This window comes from Leptodactylus fuscus, chromosome 10 (assembly GCF_031893055.1).
Source record: "Leptodactylus fuscus isolate aLepFus1 chromosome 10, aLepFus1.hap2, whole genome shotgun sequence".
NCBI classification, from domain to species: Eukaryota; Metazoa; Chordata; class Amphibia; order Anura; family Leptodactylidae; genus Leptodactylus; species Leptodactylus fuscus.
In genome coordinates this window covers 50,629,932-50,654,794 of record NC_134274.1, presented here as the reverse complement: position 1 = coordinate 50,654,794, position 24,863 = coordinate 50,629,932, and the positions used below count along the sequence as shown (strand labels likewise).

General features: G+C 42.8%; 1 protein-coding gene across 3 annotated transcripts in view; it reads right to left on the bottom strand.

Moving 5' to 3' along the window:
• Window positions 1–24,863, bottom strand: part of ZSWIM8 (zinc finger SWIM-type containing 8) — a 56,712-nt gene that overhangs the window by 10,691 nt on the left and 21,158 nt on the right. For 2 of the 3 annotated variants that reach the window (XM_075258045.1, XM_075258046.1), the window contains exons 4-18: window positions 23,301–23,473; window positions 22,587–22,694; window positions 21,950–22,031; window positions 20,993–21,113; window positions 20,367–20,568; window positions 17,691–17,866; window positions 16,549–17,596; window positions 15,439–15,570; window positions 12,360–12,539; window positions 11,637–11,820; window positions 10,955–11,038; window positions 4,202–4,300; window positions 3,214–3,338; window positions 2,846–3,080; window positions 591–740 (exon numbers count right to left, since the gene is read on the bottom strand). In XM_075258045.1, the coding sequence (XP_075114146.1) occupies window positions 591–740; window positions 2,846–3,080; window positions 3,214–3,338; window positions 4,202–4,300; window positions 10,955–11,038; window positions 11,637–11,820; window positions 12,360–12,539; window positions 15,439–15,570; window positions 16,549–17,596; window positions 17,691–17,866; window positions 20,367–20,568; window positions 20,993–21,113; window positions 21,950–22,031; window positions 22,587–22,694; window positions 23,301–23,473 (3,099 nt within the window). The remainder of the gene's footprint in view (window positions 1–590; window positions 741–2,845; window positions 3,081–3,213; window positions 3,339–4,201; window positions 4,301–10,954; window positions 11,039–11,636; window positions 11,821–12,359; window positions 12,540–15,438; window positions 15,571–16,548; window positions 17,597–17,690; window positions 17,867–20,366; window positions 20,569–20,992; window positions 21,114–21,949; window positions 22,032–22,586; window positions 22,695–23,300; window positions 23,474–24,863) is intronic. The other variant, XM_075258047.1, reaches the window with a different exon arrangement.

Here is a 24,863-nt window from a genome sequence, read left to right as displayed (position 1 = left end):
CAAGAAACCAGGAAGAAAGAAGACTTTACAACAGTGAATACTGGTGAGTATGCGACTTGGGAATACCCCTTTAAGGGTAAGTTACCGGGTGGGGTGGCTTGTTACCGAGCCATCTGGACAGTGGCTCGGTAATTAATGGTGAGGGTCTGATAAGGACAGAAATAATCCCATATTCCCTATGTTTATGCCCCTATGCAACCCTTTGAGGATATGGGCCCCATACAGTACTTAGAACCTTCTATATACCCGACATGGTAGGATCGTCGCTATTTCTTTTGGTACAACACTATGGTTCCATTATGTGTTTTTCACGATATATTTGATCTATACTGGTACAATAGCATTATAATAGATGGTTGACAGCACAAAGGCAATGTTAATGTTGTTGGGTGACCTACATTTTGTTAGCATTATTGATTAAAAGTTACGTTTAAGGTATACTGATTTCTTAACCTGATATTGTGAACTAAACAAAGGTATCTAAGTAGGCTGCTCATGCTCATGGAGGCGTTATTGGTGCTCATGGAGGCGTTATTGGGACCATCCATAACACAGCAAATGCATTTCATTGCTGATTCAATGCCAATTACCTGTGTGCTTTTTTTTCTGACGCACTGGTGAACCCCAACACCTCCCATTATATCCTCCTCGGTTTCCCAATGCAAGGCGGCTTGGAACTTTTCCCTCCTGTTTGTACACCTGAGCTTCCACAGGTTCATTGCTTGATTTCTGGGAATTATCTGTAACATATATACACAATATAGTGTTAATACAAGTTAAGTGTAAACCCACAGACTGGATATTGAACTAGTTACTAGTTAGTGGAAAATTTTGAAAATGAAAATGGTCGGAGTTTTTGGGTGCAGTAGTTGCTGGGTGCTGGGGAGGGGGTGTTTTGGTTGTCTGTCTGCCCCTTCCCTGAGCTTGAGGACTGAGTTATTTTCTTCCCCCACTTGGATTTCAGCCTGGCTGAATATAGGGTATCTTCAGTGCTCCTATTAACCCCTTCCTGATGGAGAAGAGCACTGCAGATACCCTGTATTCAGTAGACCGGGCACTTTCAGACACAGGGATACCTAATGTGTATGTGTTTCACAGTCATTTTCTACTTTTATATGTATTCTAGGGAAAGGAGGGATTTACAACTTTTATTTACATTTATATTCTTTTTAAAGCTTCTTTTTTTCTCCACTATTTTATGGGAGATTCTATACATTACTATTGCGGCTGGTCAGACACCCCCTCCCCAAAAAAAAAAAAAAATAATAATAATTTCTTTTTGCTTGACTCAAGTATAAGCCGAGGGGGGCTTTTTCAGCACAAAAACTGTGCTGAAAAATTCGGCTTATACTTGAGTATATACGGTATATGGAGAGGGGATTTAGAACAGTAAGGAGGAGAGACGGAGGCATGAAGGAGACTGCAAGCAGTTTAATAGGAAGTTTGTGATGTCACTCCAAATGCTTTATTCACACCTACATAGGTCATCATTTCCCTAATGTCCTATGTGACTATTCTGATGTTTCTGAGAAAAGGTGTTATAGACCAGATTCATTTCTACTTTCTGTGCTTTGTCTATGGTAGACATCATAGTGACTAGTCGCCACCTGCCAGCTCAGGGAGAACTGAAAATTAGAGACTGTCGAGGGGAAAAAAATGCAGAATATAGTCTTATATTAGCCAGAAAGTGTGGTTTTCCTCATATACACACAGTGTACTATAGAATTAAGCAAAGTTGGTTCAAAGGTTAGTTACGCTTTAATGGACTAGACATGGTTTACATTAAAACTTCAATTGCAATGCTGCTTCAATAATCCAAGGTAATAACGGAAAATACATCAGGAATGTAATATATCAAAAATTTAATGGAAACATAATTTTAAGGAATTTACGCTATACTGTCAGAGGGGGCGTTCCTTACTATCCAGTGATGACACTAAGCCATGAGGAAGGCCCCCCCTCCTGACAGTACTCATCCAGAGACTAGTACTGAGGGGGGCGTTCATCACCGCTCTGCATCTTGGCTGGGTGGTAACGCCCCCTTTGACAGTATAGCGCTATGGACAGTACTGTCCCAACTAGACTGTCAGGAACGCCCTTCTGACAGTAAAGAGCTTCCCCGAAGCACATAACGGGAAAGCCGACAGTGTGCTGAATTCAGTGCACTGTCAGCTTTATAGTGGTATATAAAACTGCATGTGTCCGAAGACATGAAAGGTATACCATACTAGGTTGTATACAACCAGAAATACAGCCATTTGAAGTGACCATCCTCCCTTTGGCAATTGCTACAGCTGTACATGCTGAAGTGACTACAGGCATACAAGACAGACTCTCCCCAGCAATCCTTAAGAGCATTTCTAGTGGGAACTTTACAGCCTGGTCTCGATTAAAAAAAAAAAAAAAAGTTATATAGGTTAATAAAGTATACATTGTCACTTTCTGACACAATAGCAAAAAGAAATTCTAACTTATAAATTCTTTTTACGATCAGGATCATTGCTCTTGCAGGAAAGTGAAAAGTTTTGTAGAGGGGCACATCTTTTTTGGTGCCCACTGCCACAGATCACCAAGTATCCACTAGCATAGCGAGTTATAGAAAAACATACAGTTAAATGACAAATGATGTCAAGGAGAAAAGATGACTGACAATTTACTAAGTATACATTGCAATAAATATATTCAAAAGGGCTAATCCAAGAACAACCAATTTACTTCCATTCATCTCATGTAGAGGATGTAAAAGTAGAATAATGGCATGTTCAAAGCTGAAGGACAGCTGTAAAACGATCATCTTCAATATTGCAATAGTCAGGAAATAAACAGTAAGACAGATAAGGGATACCTTGAGTATTCTTCTCCGAGAAGTTCTCTGTAAGCCCTCCATGCACTGCAGTGGTCACACCCGGCTGCTGGTGAGTGGCTGAGCTACCTGATATTAGAATGGCTGCTGTGGACTGGGACGCATGTTTGGAAGGAGACTTTTGACTGGCCGTTGTTGGTTTACTGGAAGAGTAGAAGGAGCTCAGAGTCTGAGGTTTGTGAGTTTGACTTTCACGATCCAAAAGTTTGTCCAGTATCTGGGTATTAGAAAAAAAGAGGCATTCAAGGATTAATAGGTATTTCGGCAAAGTGAGTGACATGATATGACAAAGGGTTTTCCCCTCAACTTAAGGGAAGGGATATTGCAAGGCTAGGTCTTCACTTCCATACCTTTTTCAGCTTTGACTGATCATCTTTGTAGGTTATCATTAGAGCTAGTGCCAGATCTCCCTTCTCTCTTCTCGTTCCCTCACAAAGCAATGGATGCTCGGCTTCGCTGACTGTAGTCTTCATGCCTGAGCCAAGGAGACAGAATAAATGCAATTAACGTCTGATCCGTTTCGTAGTTTATACCGATCTACACAAGATATGATATACACCGCGGTACAAGGCTCCTTAGCTTTTTTTTGTAGGTCTATACATCCTTTAGTTCCACAGAAAGATGAAAACTGTCCATCTGTTCTGAAGATCAGGGGGGTTATGAGAAACCCTATTGCTACAAAACACCTAGAATACTTCAGCTAAAATAACCATATTGCCTAAACCAGCCCATGGCCATCTCTGTTCATCCTGCAGCGCCCCCACAGGCAGTATATAGTGGCCATACACATCAGTAACTTGTCTGTGTAATACTGGACCTGACAGGTAAACGGAGCGAGAGACCCTCTTTATAACTTCCTGGCCAAGAGATTAGGATGTTAAAACTGGGGACCCCCCCTCTATGAACACAAAATTCTCTATACAAGACTATATGATAATGGGCTTTATAAACCCCTTTAAGAGGCCTGTCATTACCAGACACATCTAGAGTTTACTAAAAGATTTTACCATTTGCAAGCAATAAATATTATTAAAGCGTATCCCATAAATGTTTTAGCCATTAGCCAGAACCAATCATTTCGGCAGACATAACAGTTATAGTTAATGGCCGTTGTTATAGCCGGGATGGTTGGCAATAAGGCTTCCATCTGCGGACAGCGACCATCATTTGCAGCAGCTCATCTATTATGTACATGAGTATGGTTCTTTAAATACATATTTGTTTTATAGCTGCCGAGTTGTGTGACACACAACGTGGGAGAAGGAACGGCCCAATTAAACAACAAAAAAAACAATTAACGAGAAATCTGCGAGGCCACAACATAAATAAATTACCTACCTAGCGCAGCAACAGCTGCCTCAAAGCCCAGCTCCTCATCCCCAGGCATCTCGTTGTTACGGTTACGACTTGGAGGACGGGAACCTGTTGGGGATACCACTGAAAGACAGATTGTCAGAATCACAAAGCTGTATTCTAGTCACTCATGCTACAAATGTATACAGCACGCAGGAAGTATTCGCCCTTCCCTTGACGCTTCCATGTAATTCTATGAAGATCTTCACTCAGCACATGAACCAGACATAGTCATTACGGCCATGACCACTTCTCTGTCACATCAGTAAGGACATAAAAATGGCACTTGGTAGCTTAAAGAGTAGAGATGAGTGAGTATATTTGATCGAATACCTCCACCGCATAAACACTTCCGGGGCATCGAATTTTTACTGCCCCTCCCACCTTCCCTGGCGCCGGGAGCTATGCGGCGGAGGTATTCGATCAAATATACTCACTCATCTCTATAAGGGTGCATTCACACTACGTATACTGAAGCTTATTCTGGAGCTTATTCTGCTTATAAAGCAGCTCCATTCATTTCTATGGGAGCCGGCATACGAGCGCTCCCCATAGAAATGAATGGGCTGCTTCTTTCACCACGAGCAGTCCCATTGAAGTGAATGGGAAGTGCCGGCGTGTACGGTAAGCTCTGCTCATGCTGAGCCGTACACGCCGGCACTTCCCATTCACTTCAATGGGACTGCACGGAGTGAAAGAAGCAGCCCATTCATTTCTATGGGGAGCGCTCGTATGCCGGCTCCCATAGAAATGAATGGAGCTGCATTATACGCCGCTGATTCTGAACGTGTTTGACATTCAGAATAAGCTTCAGTATACGTAGTGTGAATGCACCCTTAAAGAGGTTTCCTGAGTCCTTAAAAATGTGTCTAATGCTAAAAATTATAATGAGATATCATAAGAACCCACAAAATTTAATGCATAACTCCAACTAGAAAAAAAACTTTTCAGAAATGAATAGTACAGGTGAGAATAAGAAACTGTGTAATGTCTGATTTAAAGGGATTCTACCGTTAAAATGCTTTTTTTTCCCCTCGATAACAGAAAGGCTAAGAAAGGCTATTCTTCTCCTACCTTTAGATGTCTTCTCCGCGCCGCCATTCCGTAGAAATCCCTGCTTTCTTTGGTATGCAATTAAGTTCTCTCACAGCACTGGGAGCGGTCCCCAGCGCTCAAACAGCACTGGGGGCATCCCCAATGCTGCCAGAGAACTCTCCAGCGCCACCTCTCTCTTCTTCAGGAACCCGCTTCTCTGTGCGTCTTCTTCTGGAGCTGGGTTTCAACCTTCTAGGCCTTGGGCCACGGGCAGAGCAGACTGCGCATGCCCGCAGCCACAAGAAAATGGCTGCTTACACTTACTGTGTAAGCAGCCATCTTTCTTGTGGCAGCAGACATGGGCAGTCTGGTCTGCCCGAGGCCTAGAAGGTTGAAACCCAGCTCCGGAAGAAGACGACACACAGAGAAGCGAGTACCTGAAGAAGATGAAGGCGGTGCTGGAGATTTCTCTCGCAGCATTGGGGACGCCCCCAGTGCTGCAAGAGAACTCATTTGCATACTGAAGAAAACCGGGGTGTCTACTGAACGGTGGCGCGGAGAAGATATCTAAAGGTTTCTTTCTTAAGGCTATTCCTATGTGTTATTGAGAAGAATAAGCACTTTAATGGTAGAATCCTGTAACAATAGGTATTATTAATAATAGGTCGCCTTCCCCATTTATCAAGCTGAGTTACATTTTTACATCTATGGAGAAGGGAGGGGTAGAAGGAGGCTATTAGAAAGATAACTACACCCACATTCTCTGTTTTTTTTTTTGGGGGGGGAGAAGAGAGGCAATAAATCAAAGAACCATTTCCTCATCCTCCTCCCCTCTCCATAGAGCTCTGTATGCGAGCAGGATTCTATGTAAACACACAGTCTGATAAGGAGATCAGGATGAAAGCAGCCTAATAAGTGCCGAAGGAAACATATCCCCTTAATAAAGATATATTACAAAGTTTCTCATATTCACTAGCGCTATTCATTTATATAAAGCAGATTATAACTGGGGGCTAGGCTTGAATCTCTTGCCATTCTGGTCCTCCATGCAGGATTTTGCTCATTGGCTCATATAACCCATAGGACCACCATAGCTCAGCGGTCCTGTACCGTACACCATTGTGACCAGTGAAATGCTGCAGAAGTAATGTGAGAATACAGACACCTCCGTGGCCAAAGCATGGCAGGGAATAGCAGTGCAAATCTACTGCAGTGGCAGTAGATTTTATTAGCAGTAGACACCTTTTAATAACCCCAAAAATCCATTTAAATATTATTAGCCATTTGCACGGCTTTCCAATTCTCTGGGCGCAAACAGAAATGTGAACAATTACATGGCTTTCTTCCAGTTGTCATAGTTACATACAGAGATGTGTATAGATCTATTTTAATGTTGCTTTTATTTATAGTTTTAATAAGGGAAAATGTGGATTTATACTAAACTTCCTCAATTTAGTATACAGAGAGCAAAGTGTCTACACATATAGAGGAGCCCGGGAATAGCAATGAAAACGTCCATGCTGGCTGCATTCAGAAAACTGGGTGAAAAATTAAAATTTCAGTCTGTCAAGTAAGATATTTCAGAATCTAGAACCCAGAGAATACTATAAAACTAAACATAATACAACCTACTACAAAATGCCCAAATGTGTGCACCCATAAAACCAGTATACAATGCTATACAGAAGTGCCTAGGGCAACACAGAAGCATTCACCGGCGCTCACGGTCTGCCAGGTTTCCATCATCTGTCGGCAGAATACGGAAACCTGAAAACGCAGATCGGGCGCTGGTGTGAACCCAGCGTCAGCTGCAAACAGTCTATGGCAAATCTCTATAAAAGACAGGGCTACAAGGTAACTTTAGCTATAACTCCTGTTGCAAGACCAGAGATAGTCATGTTGTTCTGCAAGTGAATGGAATCGTACTGTGACCCAAGGGTGCGGTGACTGCGACTTCTACTCACAATGAGATGAAGCACTGTAACGGCTGTTTATTTTGTGGCTAGAAGTTACAGCTGCACCACCCTTGGGGTCGCAATTTGGCTCCATTCACTTACCTTAATGAAGGAGTCACAGGGCACAATGGTGATCTCCGGTTGTGCGCTGGGGGTTACAGTCAGAGGTACTGTGCAGCCCTAATCCTGTTTATTTCATTAAACATACTTTTGCTTTGAGGTTTCTTTTATTTTTCAATGACCATAAAATATAACTTAAAGAGGACCTTTCATCAGATCGGGCACAGGCAGTTTTATATACTGCTGGAAAGCTGACAGTGCGCTGAATTCAGCGCACTGTCGGCTTTCCCGATCTGTACCCGGTGTAAAGCGCTATCGGTCCTGGGACCGTAGCGCTTTACAGTCAGAAGGGCGTTTCTGACACTTAGCCAGGAACGCCCTTCTGACACTAAAGCGCTACGGTACCGGGACCGATAGCGCTTTACACCGGGCACAGATCGGGAAAGCCGACAGTGCGCTGAATTCGGCGCACTGTCAGCTTTCCAGCAGTATATAAAACTGCCTGTGCCCGATCTGATGAAAGGTCCTCTTTAAATGCTGCAAATATTTAAAAAACGAAAACTCACTACATCCCTATACTGTGCATACAGAATGAAGCAAGGCCTACCGTCCTCACATTCTCTTCTACATTACAATACCCAATATATGTAAATAATAACAAGGTCTGTGTATTGCTGTAAAATCTGTTAAACTAATAACTGGATGGAAACACAGCCATGGAATTCTGCAAAAAGCCAATGCACCTAACGCCAGTCCATTATGTAGTGTGCTATGCCCTCTAGTGGACACAGTGGTTACTGCTATAGCTTTAGATGACCACTGCTTACTGAAACATGTTTAACCCCTTCCCGACATTCGCCGTAATAGTACGGCGCTGCAGGGAAGGGCTTCCCGCAAACCGCCGTACTATTACTGCGGATGCATGGTGCGCACACAGAAACTGTGTGCGCACCATGCACAGCGGGTGTCAGCCTTAATATACGGCTGACAATGCCCCGTAACACCCGCGGTCGGAACCGTGTCCGATCGCGGGTATTAACCCCTGAGATGCCGGTGATCAACATGACCACCGGCACCTCCGGGGTTTCACTTTGTTATGGTGCCGATCGGCACCCCCCGCGCCGGTTTCGGGGGGTGCCGGTGTTCGTAGGGGGCAGCCCGGGGTCTGATCAGTGACCCCGGGTCTGCCCCTTCACTTACCCCGTCCTCGCGCCTGGACGATCCTGCCGTAAATGAAGCTGTCAGCCTGTGCGTCTACACAGGCTGACAGCTTCCTATACACTGCAATACACGTGTTACACGTGTATTGCAGCGTATCTCTATTGAAGCAGTGATCAGCCGATCACTGCTTCAATTCCCCATGGGGACAGAAAAAAAAAGTGAAAAAAAAGTCAAAATAAAAAAGTTTAAATAAGTTTAAAATAAATTATAAATAAATAAAGCCCCAAAAATCCCTTTTTCCCCATATAAAATGTTTTATTATGTAAAATAAAGAAAAATAGAAAAAAACATTACATATTTGGTATCGCCGCGTCCGTAATAACCTGAACAATAAAATTAAAACATTATTTAACCCGAATGGCGAATGTCGGAAAAAAAAACGTAGAAAACCGCACAAAATAATGATTATTCACCACCTTTCCCTTACAAAATGTTCAATAAAAAGTAATCAAATGGTCAGATGAAAACCAAAATGGTACCAATAAAAAGAAGAGGTGTTCCCGCAAAAAATAAGCCCTCAACCAGCTCTGTCTAGCGAAAAATAAAAACGTTATGCCTTTCAGAAGATGGCGATGCAAAAACAATAGATTTTTTTCCCTGAATTGAATTCTATTCTGCACAAATAGCAACGCATTAAAAAATCATATAAATGAGGTATCGCCGTAACCGTACCGACCCGCAGAATAAAGGTAACATGTTACTTATGCTGTACGCTGCCCGGAAAAAAAAAAAAAATGCTAAAAAGCAATGCTAGAATTGATGTTTCCTTTTACATCCCACCCAGAAAGAGTTAATAAAATGTAGTCAATAAGTTACAGGCCCCAAAATGGTGGCATTGAAAAGTACATCTAATACCGCAAACACCAAGCCCTCATATGGCCACATTGCCAGAAGATAAAAATAAAAATCTAGCTTGTACAATGTGAAGACAAAAACCCCAAAAGTCGCCAAATCATTAGGACATAAGTGGCTGCGACTATAAGGAAATGTGTAAGCGGTGCGAGTGTTTTCAGGGGGCACCCCATATTTAGAGCTTATGAGAGAATACACCAGCGCTGATCCCCCAGAATGCCCCTCTTCCTCATCCGTGTCATAGGAGCTAGTGGGAAAATAGAATGGGATTTGGTGTACCCAATTTACTCCGCACAGCTTACACATTTACTTCGGGGTTACTAATGCTCACAACATCACTTGATAAATTCTTTGAGGGGTGCGGTTTTCACAATGGGGGGGGGTCACTTTCTAGAGGTTTTCACTGTTTTGACTCCTCAAGGGCTTTGTAAATGCGACATGGTTCCTGAAACTGATCCCAGCCAGATCTGCCCTCTAAAAGCTCTTTGGCGCGCCTTCCCTCCTGCGTCTTGCTGTGCGTCCATATATTAGTTTACACCCACAAGTGGGGTACTATGGTAGTCGGGAGAACTTGCCTAACAAATTGTGGGATGCGTTTTCTCCTTTAACCCCTTGTGAATGTGCAAATTCTAGGGCTAAACGAAAATATTAGTAAAATAAATTCAAATTTGAAAATTTCACCTCCATTTTGTATTAATTCCTGTTAAGCACTTATAGGGTTAAATTACTAGGTATATGTTGTTTTGGGTTATTTAAGGGGTGCAGTTTTGAAAATGGGGTGATTTATGGGGGGCTTTAATACAAGGGTCTTTCAAAACGCCTTCATAACTGGATTAGTCCCTTAAAAAATGGGTTTTGGAAATTTCTTGAAAATTTTGAATATTGTTGTTTCACTTGTAAACCTTATAATGTCCGTAAAAATTAAAAGGGTGACTAAAGTTTGATGCCGACATAAAGCAGAGATCTGGGACATGAGATTTATGATATAATTTTGGCGGTCTGACTATCTGTATGTAATGCACATCATTTCAAACTTTATAAAATGCATATTTTTCAAAATTTCCACCAAATTTCCAATTTTTTCATAATTAAACACAAAACATATCAACCAAAATTTACCACTAACATGAAGTACAATGTGTTATGAAAAAACAATCTTAAAATCACTTTGGTAAGTTAAAGCGTTCAAAAGTTATTGCCACATAAAGTGACACATGTCAGTTTTGAAAAATCGAGCTTGGTCAGGAAGTCAAAAAGTGCCATCGGCGGGAAGGGGTTAAAGAAAAAATGATTATACCTATATACTATCACTGTAACATGTCAGTAACCAATCCTTAATACAGTCCTATACTTACAATGGCTTTCTTTAGTAGAGTATATGGAGAGGGGGATGTAATATCACTGCTGGACATTTGGGGGCGATTCCAAGTTTTGTTTTACTTTCAAGACAGTTTAAAGACTAGAGGTTGCTTTAGAAATATTCGGAATGTGTTTCCCACCAACAGACTACAGGTATTACTAGAGCGCTCCAGCAGTTTGTTGATAGAGGAACCAGTTAATCTATCTTATCAGAACGATGACAACGTGAACCCTCCCCCCTGTTCTTCTGCCCTACCTCGTCTGTCTTCATCGGTTACTAATGGGTTAAAAGAGCATTTCCAATAGTTACACCAGCCTTGATCATATGGTTGTAAACAGACTGTGGATGAAAACACACATCGTCACCATCAGCAGTACTACCATAACACAGGAGCTGCCAGATGGCCATTACTACATTACAGGCAGTACATAGGTAACATAAGGCACAGCTTAAACATACTATGATCAGAGTTGGACTGGGGTGCCAAGGGCCCTCCAGAGAAGGTACTATAGATACTACAAGACATTTGTAATGTGTAACATCCATTTTTACTTTAGTACTAGCTTGCTGTCTTGTGCTGAGAACTCTGCCAGCACCCTGATGACTGGCTTTTCCCTTGAACTAGGACCATCTTAGAATAGGAGCTCACATGGCACCAGGCGTCAAATCAGAAGACATCTGTCAATCAGAATAGTAGGCCATAGGGTGTCCAGCGTAGAGAGCCTGGGGCACTGCATATACCAGAACACACCCAGATACATCTTACACATAGGCATGTTTAAACTGCTCTCCACACCACCTACATAGCAACACTATTAGCTGGAGGGGCCAAAACTGATCACAGTCTAATACATCTCTTGGTTTATTCTTGTTCGATGTTCAAATATACACCTACAGTCAGTATGTCAAAAAAAAGGGTTAAATAAAATCCTGGTACCTGGGGTACAAAGGACATCAAAAATGAAACTGGCCAGCATCAGAGGAAGCACAGGCCGATAGTCGCACAGTGTGCCATCTCGCAGGTCCTTGGCTCTCCCGCGAATCGTGTTCATCTCATTGCAGTCTAATGGAATCTTCTTTAACAGAGAGACAATCTCAGATTCTTGGTAGGCCAGCTTTACCTATAGAAAATAATAGAGAAGCATTACAAACGAAAAAGAATAGGAGAAACGCAAGACAAATCAAACAAAATCACGAGTTGAAATGCATACACTGGTATCGCTGCGTGTATAGACGGACAGGGTGTTCTATAATGGTGTGCTGATGGTTGGGCGAGAGCAATGCTTCTGGTGACACACGAAAGAGGAGTTTCTCAGCTTTGGCGATCTCTAGGGTCTACTGGTATCATTTGCAGAGACAATATACGCTGGATAAGGAATAACTTTTACATGAAGTCTAGATTCCATTACCACAGCAGTCTACCAGAACACAGGAACCTCCATCATCTGTAGACACAAACTAAATGGCTGGAAGGTCTGCAGGACAATGGCAGGAAATGTGAACCTTTTATCAGCCCTGCATCCTCTTCTTATAATAATACTCCATCTGATAAAAGAAGCTTCTACATTCGCATACAGAATACATATTATTCTTTAAAGTAACTGCAAACCAAAAGCAGAGTTTTCCTATAAGTGAGCGAGTGTTGTTTCACGCTGGTTACCTCTAAGGCTTTGGTCGAGGCTGGGGGTCTCTGAAGCTCCAGGGCAAACATCCCAATACAGAAGGCCAGGTTGTGGTACTCCTGCCGCTCGCTCAGCACGGTTAAAAGGAAAGCTGCTTTGGACAATGTGTTTGTTGCTATCCACGTCTGCTTACTAGTGGAAACTTTATTCTTTTTACCCTGTGTAATAAAAATACATAATAATAACAATAATAACAACAACAAGTAGATACTTCCGCAAACACTTAAGGACCAATCCAGATAGATTTACTTTAAGAAATACTTGTATTCTTGTGAAATAATTTTGGAGCATCACTTCTTACATCTGTGTTGTACTGTTCATTTAATTCAATTGATACCTGGGTGCAGTGGCGTAACTAGGAATGGCGGGGCCCGTGGCGAACTTTTGACATGGGCCCCCCCTCCCTTCCCGGCTGATGCCACAGACCCCGACTGGCCGCCCCCCCCCCCCCCCACACACACGCATTCCTGCACACACTGTGGCCCCTGCACACAGTATTATGCCCTATAGTGGCCCCTGCACACAGTATTATGCCCCATAGTGGCCCCAGTACACGGTATTATGCCCCATCGTGGCCCCTGCACATGGTATTAAGTCCCATATTGGCCCCTAAACACTGTCTCTTACCTCAGACCCCAGAGTATAATAATCGGAGACAGAGGGGGGGATACAAACATAAAAAACACTGTCACTTGCCTATCCCGGGCTCCGCTGCAGTCCTTGGTGGTATCAGCCATCTTCAATGACGTTGGGACGTCACATGACCCGGGACACAGGTCCTGGTCAAGTGATGTCAGGGACGTCACACAACTAGGCCCGATGCCTGTCTGGAGTGCAGAGAGGTAAGTAACCGTGTTTTTTATGTCCCCTTACCTCTCCCGGGCCTCCAATCATCATACTCGGGGGTCTGAAAAGACCCCTGAGTATAATAATAATGCTTGTGGGGCCTGCGGTGTCACTTACCAATCCTGGCCCCTGCCAGGATCGGTAAGTAAATAGGGCCCGTTACTGGCTGGGGTAACTCCAGCTGGTAACGGCCTATTAAGGAAAAAAAAAAGCAGCAGTATTTACTGTCGCTGGGCCCCTAATGTCCCGGACCCTGTGGCAGCCGCTACCTCGGTAGTTACGCCACTGCCTGGGTGTTATTAGTTTGGAATGCTAACTATGTAGGGACAGACCCTTTACCAAACAGAATGGTCACACCCAATTATCAATTTATTCATGAATTATATTAGGGAATAACCAATGAAGAGTATAACAAATCTGAGAAATATTATTTATGATGGGGGGGACGACAAGTGTTAACTATTACAGACATGTCAGGAAACACGACAGGTCCTCTTTAAATAGACACATCTTTGCATATTGTGATTCTCTACCTGTGCATGTGTAATACACTATATGGGTTATTGATATGGAACACTGCTTAGCATCATTACAAATTGGCTTTAAAAATACAAATTTCTATAAGTAGAAAGAAGCTTTACAGAACAACTTTAACTTAAAGGGAATGTCATAAAAAAATTACATATTTATTTTTTTTTTTTAATTTCTATGTCACTATTTATATTACAAAACAAAAAAAATTGCAGTTTCCATATTGGCAACAACAGCATTTACAACAGTCCAACTTCATGTTTTGGGCAGTCCAGGTAGTTCAGTTTTCAGCTGCGCACTGGCTCCATAACAGCTACAGGCCGCTATTAAAGGGACTTTTTCGGACTGTGATATTGATTTCTGTGGCCTGTGAAATGGAGCTAAATATCACAGTACTGGATAACCACTTTAATAGCTAGACACCCACCACCTTAATAGCTTAGCACAGCCCCCTCTCCATTATAGCCGCTACAACCACCTTCATAGCAACCGACACAGCTCCCTCCCTGACTCATAGGAGTCAGCACAGGCACCCGAATAACAGCAAGCACAGCCACCGTCCCACCACACCCAAAATAGCTAACACATCTTACACTACTGTACATAGTTCTGTATATTGCCAATATGGAGATGTATATAGGACTATAGAGGGTGAATATTCAGAGTAGAGGCTCTCTAAGCGCGATAGTCTAGGTATATCAGATATGCACATCCCTTCCACAACAACACAAAACCTCATACCAGCTATAAACAGTCTATGTTGTGCACTGTATGACGCTGGTCAGGAGCTAGCACCTCCTGTGAAGGTAGACCATGTCTATTCTTATTTTTATACATGCTTTATACTGCTTAAGAAATTATATTTTTCTTTGTGCAACGTTTATACATTAAGATGGCGCCTGTATCCAGTACCGCACCCAGATGCTGACGCACATGATCGTCATTTGGTTTACAAGAAAGACAGTATCATTTTCTGGGAACTCGAAAGCTAAAAGATGTTGAAATTTAAGAGCCAATGACTGATCGCCAGTGTATTCGGATACAAGACGTATATGCTTACAGCCTGCCTTTTTCTTATCTTTCTTGCATTCCTGTATAAAAACTGTAACTTCCTCAATAAACCTCAGTTCTGTGTGAACAGGCATCACGCTTGTTGCATGGACTGGGATTAACCCTGACATATGTGTCAGAATTCATTCTAGTCAGCGCGCACATGCATGATTGATTTGGAGCAGGTGACTGACCACTGTAAGTGACCCGTACTCTGGCGGGGGTTCTCCCTCAACACTCCTACTCGCTCCCTCTCTGTATAGGTGGAGAAATATGCTTACCCCATCTTTAGAAGCTAAAAAAAAAAGCCTGTTAAAGGAGAGTAATCTCATCCAAAAATGTCATGGCATACCACTAGGGTATACTTTCTGGTTGGTGGGGCTCTGGCTTCTGCATAGAAGTGCTCCAGACCATTCACTGCGCAACAGAGCTCCATTCAAGTGAACAGGACTGTGCTGTGTTCAGGAGGTTCAATGGAAAAAATCTGTGTAGCCAAAATGCCTTCATTGTGGGGACTGGTACAAGGTTGGAGCAATTGAACACAGACCCATGAAGAAACAATGGATAAATCAATTTATGGTGAAAAAAATCCTTTTATGACCCAACATCAGACCTATTGATGTTTCTCACCTTGGTTGGAGGTTGCTCAACCTTCAGGTCCGGTGGATTAGCCAATAAATCCTGTGCCAGTTCCACTGTAAGATGGCACGCTTCACTACTGTACCCATGAGCATACAGAGCCTCAGCACAAGCAAACAACACCTGGAATCAAATGTAGCAAAGTGTGCGTTATAAAAATGTCCCTAATATTATTCTTGAAGTTTTTTTTTGTTTTTTTTATAAAATTTCAAAACAGATCAACATAAATGAATACAGTAATATTCTCGCTCAACTTATTCTTTAGTTCTTTGGCACTTGCACAATACACCTTGTGAAGTTGAGGTCATTACAAGTCGCTATATAACCATACACGTTAAAGAAGGCTATGTCTCGACCTCGACTTCACTAGGCACTATGCGCATGCAGCGATGCGATCGCCCTGGCTCAGATACTCGTGAGATAGAACTACATTTTCTACAGAACGCAACCACAGCCACCAGTAGTCTACAAAGGTTTGGGACCCTACACCTCAGCTGCCTAATTTAGTGGTCCCAAACTATCTGACAGATTTCCTTTACCTCTCAACCATTAGGGATTCTCCACCCACAACTCCACAGTACGTCCTGTGTGGACATACCCCTAAAGGGGCAAGTGGAGAACATAGCAGATTTGGGATGTGCTAGGTGTTAAGAGTGCAGTTCTCCATTGATGTATGGAACAATATCTCAAAAAAGTGAGAAACTTTCAATGTGATCTGTGATCTATAAAGGACACCAAACTTTACATGGTTTGGGGTCCTTTATAGATCGTCTCCATCACTCTTCTCATCTCAATATATAAATACATAGAATATTTATACTATTATAACACTTGTTAGGACTACTACAGAGGTGATCTTCCTTACCTTTCCTCTTGGTTTGAGTGGTACAAGAGGACCAAGTTTGAAAAACAAACTAAAAACTTTGGCATTATTCACATCCAGAGTACCAGAAAAGTTATTTTTTCCCAAATTTTTTTTATTTTGCAACACCCATTTCAGAATATCTTGAGTTAAGAGGAAAGGTCAGGAGGACATATCTGCGTGTAGCAAACACTAAAATGAGTCTGAGGAGTCTACGTCAACATTAAATATCGTCTTACCTCCATTCTGTTTTCCTGGTCCAGAGGCTTAATTCCTGCAAATATATCCTGTTCTTCTTCCACTCCTTCCTCTGCTTTTTCATCTTCGTTTTTAGCTGCCTCTTGTGGGTTTAAGTAGTAAGCTTGATAGTCATCTTCATCCTCACCCTTTTCACGGCTTCTACCTTCCTCGGGTACTTTGCAGTCACCTTCACCCCCGCCCACTGCTCCATCCTCCACCACTACCTCTGTCTTCATTCTTTTTACGTCTTCATCATCGGCCACAATTGGATCCCCTTCTCCGGTAGGAGCAGAGGTTTCCACAACTGCATCGACATCAGGTTTAGGCATTGCTGTACTGATAATGACGGAAGACTCCAGGCTTTCTGAGTAGTAAACACCTCCTTCATCCTCAAAGTTGTCCCTGTATCTTCTACTCAGCGGTGATTCAATGAAGCTGAAAGTATTACTAGCTTCAGCTCCAAGTGCCATGCTACTATCATCAAGACTCATTTCGGCCATGTCCGGTTCCAAAGAACTGTCTTCGCTGCTCATGCGACGCTTGCCACTGTGCTTGTTGGCTAGACATTTACTAGCTGGTATTTTTGTTTTGTTGACTGTAGATTTATACATCGCCTTCTCTCCTCCCCCCTCTGTAGAAAGTCTCCTCAGAACTCTTTGAGGCACTTCAGAAGCCACTTTCCTTTTGCCTACAAGCTCTTTGGGGCGCACAGACATTTCTTGTGATGAAGGACGCGCTCGATCTCCAAAGATCAGGCAGCTTTCATGGCCTTGTGCCCGTCCGCCTTCGCATACAGCCTCAGAACACTGCAGTCGGCAGGTTCTCTGTTGAAAAGCTTTGACCCAACAGAAAGAATTCTTCTTATCAGTACTGCAATAAGTGATTCCTGAAATGGGGTACGCCTCTTCCCAATTGAAATAACAGGCCTCTACTGCTGGTTTAAAGCCTTGGAAAAGTTTGTCGAGAGACTTTTTATGCTGTCCCCTCTTGACATTCTCAATGACTTTTAGCTGCCACTGACGTAACTGAGCGCAGAGGTCCCGTCGTCTGTAAGACATCAAATGAAGCAAGAAAAAAAATTGATAATTTAAAGTAAGGGCGTCTTCAAGAAAGACATGAACTTTGTATAAGCATCAATTACCTTTGAGGGCTGATGGTGGGATCTAAAACTGCCAATCTCCAGAGGACAACCATCTCATCACACATACTAGCACAAGCATGGGCAGCAACCTCCGACTGGCCATTACTGCGACCTGTATGCCCACTAGCACTGCTATGAGATGCTGATGTCCGTACGTTGTACCACCAACCTGTTATCTGTAGATACAAACCAACGCTGTGTTAGAGATATAAATCACAATGGTGTATTCCAAATATAGGGTATAGACATGGCACTCCTAATCCAACCCTGGTGCCAGCATTGGGTCTCACTCCTTAGGCTGGTCTTACAAGGCCGTAATGTAAGTACACAAATGGTCCACAATTGAGGGTTTTCAATTGCGGACACATTATATTCAATGCAGCCTTTTACACAACAGGATATTTTATTCGTGGTGTGCCGGGCCACAACCGAGGTCCACAATTTATAGAGCAGGTCTGTAATGGCCGTGAATTCAGAAGAGGCGGGGATGAAGAAGAAGACACACCCTGAATGCCCGCCCAGCGTGCACGATCCGTAAGTAGATAACATTCTTTCTTAGGTTATTATTTTAAAACGGGGGGGGGGGGGGGGTTAATATACCATTTACGGTGCCTGAATAGCCTTTTTAAAGGCTATTCACGCATATGTGGGGCCCTATCAGTATGATTTTGCTGATAGAGCCCCTTTAATGGACAATAGTGCTGATTCAAGATACCGAACAATCAGCTGTGAGCATAAGATCTCACTACCTACCAAAGGAACTGCCACATGTTATCATGATAGCTGCATATGTCCCCCACCTCTGCAAAAAAACATTTTTTGCCTGTTATATCTACATGCTGTGACCCCCTCCTCGTGTCCTCCAACCACGGTCGGGCTGTATTATTAACATCACTTCACACAGAGAACTAAAGGATCCTGCAGTGTGTCTTTGTTTCTTTCTTTTTAGTTGCTCTGATTCCTAGGATTTCTCTATCTGCCATGAGCTTGTACGTGTTTTCTCTCTTGTTATATACTACTGTACCATCTATGAAACTGTATCACTGAAATTTCCCCATTGTGGGACTATTAAAGGATTATCTTATCTTATCTCCAGTCCACACTTTGGGGATGTTCCAGCAGCGACTCAGCTGCAGAGAGTCTCCTCGTCAAGGAAGCTTAAGAAGCCATCTCCAGCAGCAACACTTTGGCAGAGTTTGGCTGGAGAGCCAAAGAAAGAGGTCATATCTTTTGGAGCTGTGTCCTGAATGATTCTACTGGCTTTTGGATTTCTGTGATTCTAGGTGAGGTAACCTATTCTATGTTTAGTTAGAGCCTAGCAAGGCAGGTATTTATTTTTGTATTGTTTCCTTTTGTTGTTGCACTATCTTTTTGAGTGAAAATAGACTCTACCTTTGTTTTGGACTAAAAGAAGCTGGACTTGTGTGTCTATGCCACCCCACCTAGCAACCCCAGACCCTGACAAAGGTTAGAAAAAGTTATCTCTGGGGCAAGTCACCTGGCACAGCAAGGCAACTTTTCTGAACTAAACACTATGGAAAGTTTAGTCCGCTGTCCTGAGGACAGAAATGCCTCATACGTGTTCCTTTGTATTTAGGAACACAGCAGATACAGCTTGGAGCTCATTCAGACACCACAGTTATTTCAATAGGAGACTGTACACCCACAGTACTTTGGGAACTTGAAGCATCAAAAATCAGTATAATGCTCTGAGTTCTGTTCCGATGAGCCATTGCGGTCTGCAAAATGTGTCGGTCACACAGACCATGTTTCTCAGAATGAACACAACTGAATTCGGCCTTTACTGTAGTAATTAAGACTTGTTACAAAAAAATTATTATTTCATTATTATTTAAGTCAAACAACTATGATAACTCCCCCTCTGTTTAAGAGGCTTCGCAAGGCCCCTCTTCTGCAAGAGTTATAGTCAGGGATTTCCTCTATGATAAGGGAAGATTTTAGTTACTTTATTATCATTGTGATCAGCAAAATTTAATGATCATAGTGAAATTAAAGTAACCTGTGAATCCCACTGTGCTGAAGCTGCTCCCCCTGCCAGCCTCTCCTTTCACCTTCTACTTCGGAGCCGTGCTCTACTAGCAGGGAGCCTCAACAGTGATAGCATAAGCAGTTTAAAGTCTTGTTGTATGCTACTACTGGTCAATTTACAAAGCCACTATAGATCCTTAAAAAAAGCCTTGATGACTATAAAAACACGTCTATTTTTTGTTAAAATCAGAATAAATAGAAAAACTATTGAGCGTGTGCCTTAGCATACATGATAACAATTCTGTTTTAGATAAAAGAAGCAAAATTTTACCATTTTTCTACCTCTAGAAGAGAAAAAAATTCCCATAGGATAGATAGTCAATATCAGATCCGCTGGAATTCAATGCCCTGGACCCTCCCCAATCATATCATATGTGCACAGAGTAAGAAGTAAGCAAACAGCTCTGTACACTGTGTAGTGGCCTGACCTCCCCACTGCAGCTTAGCCCCTTATCACTGGTAAAGACCCATACGAAGAAAATATGCATCCTGCTGTGGTCAGACAGTAGTAGAATTACGTTCACAATTTGGCTGATTTTACAGCAAAGTCTGAAACAAATCTGCCGCATCTGAACAAGGCCTAAAAGATAAAATGTCAAGATCTCCCTAACAAGTCACAATATATACCTGCTCATAGGTCAGACACTGTTCAGTAAGGATTTCCAATAAAGGGGCTGCATTTGTGTCCCGTCTTTTGAACATCTCCCGAACAATGGACAAGAGGTTCCAGATGCCCTCTGGTTCCCTTCCTCTTAGAGGGCGGAGGAGACAGGCCCATTCTGCTGCAGCAGGAGGCTCAGTAGATGATAGATACATAGAATTGACATCACTGTTGAGGAAGACAAAACACAATTGAAAGACACGGTTACTGGGCACATTCACCATTAAAGGGAGGCGAACAAGTCGATGGAGGCGGCGCTGGGGATTTCTCTCGCAGCATTGGGGACGCCCCCAGTGCTGTTTGAGCGCTAGGGACCACCCCCAGTGCTGTGAGAGAACTCATTTGCATACCGATGAAAAACGGGATTTCTACTGAATGGCGGCACGGAAAAGACATCTAAGCCTTTCTTAAGGCTATTCCTATGTGTTAGGGAGGAAAAAAAAAGGGTATCCAATTATAGGATTCCTTAAATATTTGTGTAAGAGTTAGTGGCCATTGTGATACTAAATTGTGGAGTGCATCATTAACTACAAATCCAATTCTAAATATAGATAATATACAGTGAAGTATGAGCTGTATCAAATAACTGTACCTGAAAACAACAGGGGAGGGGCCACAAAACTTGTGAAGAGTCTTCTTTATGTTGTCACTTAAAGTGGATTCATCCAGGTACCAAGTGCTCTGATCAGAGGCAGAGGGTCCTGCTGTGGGGTCTGTATCAAAAAGTCTTCAATAAGCTTACCAATATCAAGCATGTAAGTAGATGAAACAGCACGTATAGTCTAGATTATACCGTACATGAAATGCATGTTGAATATACAAGCCCCACTTCCCTGGTTAAAAACTCCTTCCAATACTCTGTTCCTTATAACACATAAAGAGTCACAACAGAGTAATATAACAAACTAATAGAATTGTCAGTATAAGGATTATTCTTCATGCCTGTAAACCCACATTTCTGTTCTTACAGAACTTGTTCTTTTGTTTCAAAAGTAAATTAATAGGATGGAAGAAATCGCCCTTTATGTCTGTTGCTCTTATCCTATTGTCAGAGGAGAGCAGCAGACTGTAATAACAGAAATGTGAACCTGAGAATATAGAGCTACTATGGAAAAATAGCTGGAATCCTTAAAAGGTTCATGTAAACTTTTTGTCGCCTTGTGAATATTCTTTTTGTAATTTTCTGAATACTGCCACTGTGGTCTCTTCACAGTTTACCAAGAATAGTGTTGTACACTGTATAGTGGCCATGCTTAGTATTGTGGTTTGTCCCCCAAGCATTTGAATGGGAATGATCTGGAACATGGCCTTGTAACAATGGACATGATGCACCTGACCATTGCCATCTATAGTTCATGGTATGTGGGCAGAAAATTACACAAGGTAAAGTGACGTAAAAAAAACAGAAGATCTAGAACACGAGCTTATGTAAACATGTATGGTAGATACAGGATACTCCTAAAAAGAAAATGACAGATGAACAGGCTTTACACATCCACAAGACAGACAGGGCATCAGTATAATGAACAATGTGGAGGATCACACCTACCTGGGGCGCCACACACTGTGTTAATGGCAGTTGACTGTGAAGACAGTAATTCATCCAGAAGACGCTGAGCAGTGGGCAGGATCTGAATAAAGAGACTTATGGTTAGTTCACACGGGCACAGAGGAGGCGGATTATGGCACGGAATCCACATCATAATCCGCCCCCTCACAATGGTGGTCTATAGAGACCGCTAGCGGCAACATGCCGCTCACGGAAAAAAGAAGCGAGCTGCCCTTTCTTCAGGTGGATTCAGCGGCTCCTTGAGCCACAGTGTCCGCCTCGCGGCAGCAACCTCCGGAGTCGACCCATTCATTTGGGCCTACTCCGGAAGGGGAAGCCACGACAGTCGTGGCAGGCGCATTTTGGCCCGAGAGTGATGCGGCTCACCTCATCACTCTCGGTGCGAAAATCCGCCCTTACACTCCCTGCTTGAACGGGGCCTTAGTGAGTTTCCTATACTCATAGCTATCACCTAGACTAGGTTCACATCTGAGTCCTCTGTAGGGGACTTCGACGAAAATCAGATGACAGAACCGATGGATACCAGGCTGACCCCATTAAAGATTATATACTATGGAGATAACAACGCAAGTGTGAACCTAGCCTTACCAGTGATACCTGCTTGTAAGATACCCACCTGTTGTGGCAGCTCACTGATCAGATACTGGGCAAACTTCTGCAGCTGATCCCTCTGTAGCCGAGATAAGGATTCAGAAACTGGAGCTCGCAAACACACTGCTGATGCCTATGGGAAATGTCATTTTAAGATTTTATGGGATACGATAAAGCACACAGATATCAAACATAAAAGGGATAATGTAATATGGGAAGTATGACTTACGAAGAACAATGACCTACATGTATAATGGTGTTGGTGTTGCACAGATTACTCCTTACACCAAGATATGGCTGGTGCTTAGTGTTTAACCAAGAAGCAAACCTTTTGTCATCTCACCCCGCACATATATACAATTTAGGACTGTGAATACAGATTTTCTAATTATATTACATCACACTTGTGTTTTATCTGTTTCCCAGAACCATCTGTATACATACTGTCTGCAACCAAAGCAGCGTCTATGGGATGAATCAAAAAACATCAGGAAAACCTGGCATGGATGCCGCGCAGGTAACTCCCAGATGTGACTACACAATCTCAGTCTAGCAGATTTACTGGAGTAAAACTGATCAGATGTCACTCTAAGCAATGCAATGTGGTTACAAGATTGGTTACTGTGATGGATGTGTCATCTATTTCCAGTTTTTTTTAATTGTATCCTATTGATGTTGAAATCTCAAAGGCACAAACATCACATTACATGATACAGAGCAAAGGAACAGAGTCACTAACATTGTGTATCCTAAAGAGACAGAGGGCCACGACATGGGAGCACCACTTCGCTCCCGCTCCACAGGTACAGCTGCACGATGTGATCCGGCAACGGTCAAACATCACCGCCACATTGTAGGCACCTTTTGGGGACAGCATTTGTGGGGGTACCACAGTGGCACTCAAGTGGAAACCTAAAAAGACAGAATGATTACAATTGCTCAGTAAATCATCACTATTGGACTTTTACATGAAACATGTGTTCATTTATGTACAGACCAGTTATGTTACGGACTCTACCATTAAAATCACATTTTTTTTCTCGATCAGACGTAGGAAGTCTTAAGAAAGGCTATTCTTCTCTTGCCTTTAGATGTCTTCTCCATGCCGCCGTTCCGTAGAGATCTCGGTTTCCGTCTGTATGCAAATGAGTTCTCTCGCAGCACTGGGGGCGGTCCCTAGCGCTCAAACAGCAAGAGAAATCTCCAGCAGAGCTGGGTTCAAACTTTTTTTTTTTTTTTTTTAAATGTAGATTGTGAACCCCACATAGAGCTCACAATGTACATTTTTCCCTATCAGTATGTCTTTTTTTTGGAATATGGGATGGAAATCCATGCAAACACGGGGAGAACATACAAACTCCTTGCAGATGGTTTTTTGCCCATGGCGGGATTTGAACACCAGGACTCCAGTGCTGCAAGGCTGCAGTGCTAACCACTGAGCCACCTTGTGGCCCAGAGCTGGGTTCAAACTTCTATGCATGCACAGTCAAGCTCAGCCGTCAGGCTTCGGGCAGAGCAGACTGCGCATGCCCGCCTGGTGTAAGCGGCCATTTTCTTGTGGCCGCTTACACAGTAAGCTGGGGAAAGCAGCCACACAAAAAAATAGCCGCACACAAGTGTAGTCGGCTCTGTCCGAGTCCCAATGGCAGAGCCGACTGCACACGCGTAGAAGTTGGAATCCAACTCCGGAAGAAGACGCGCAGAGAGGCCGTTCCTGAAGAAGATGGAGGCTGCGCTGGATATTTCTCTCGCAGCATTGGGGACGTGCCTAGTGCTGTTTGAGTGCTGAGAACTGCCCCCAGTGCTGTGAGAGAACTCATTTGCATATCGACGAAAACCGGGATTTATACCGAATGGCGGCGAGCAGAAGACATCTAAAGGTAGGAGAAGAATAGCCTTTCTTAAGGGTATTCCTACGTGTGATCGAGGAAAAAATGCGATTTTTTTTTTTTTTTAATGATAGAATCCCTTTATTGGCCTTATGTCTAGTAGATAAGCCAAAATTACAGGGAATACATTGGCAGTAAATGTTTTGTAATTTATTTATCTTTTTTACTAATTTTTACAAATATGTACGTTTTCAAATTTATTAGAAAATCTTGCAGTTTGCCTGCTGACCACTGGGTCTGACACTTCCTGTTCTGTAGAGATCAGGTCAATATCACCACAAGGAGGGTTACGCTGAAAGTCAGAACTTCTATACACATAACGTAGCATCCACCATTGATAATACCTCCTCCCTATCCTCTGCAGCGTTCATGCCTAGAACTCGAACTCTCCTGTAAAAGTTAATAGGGGAGAT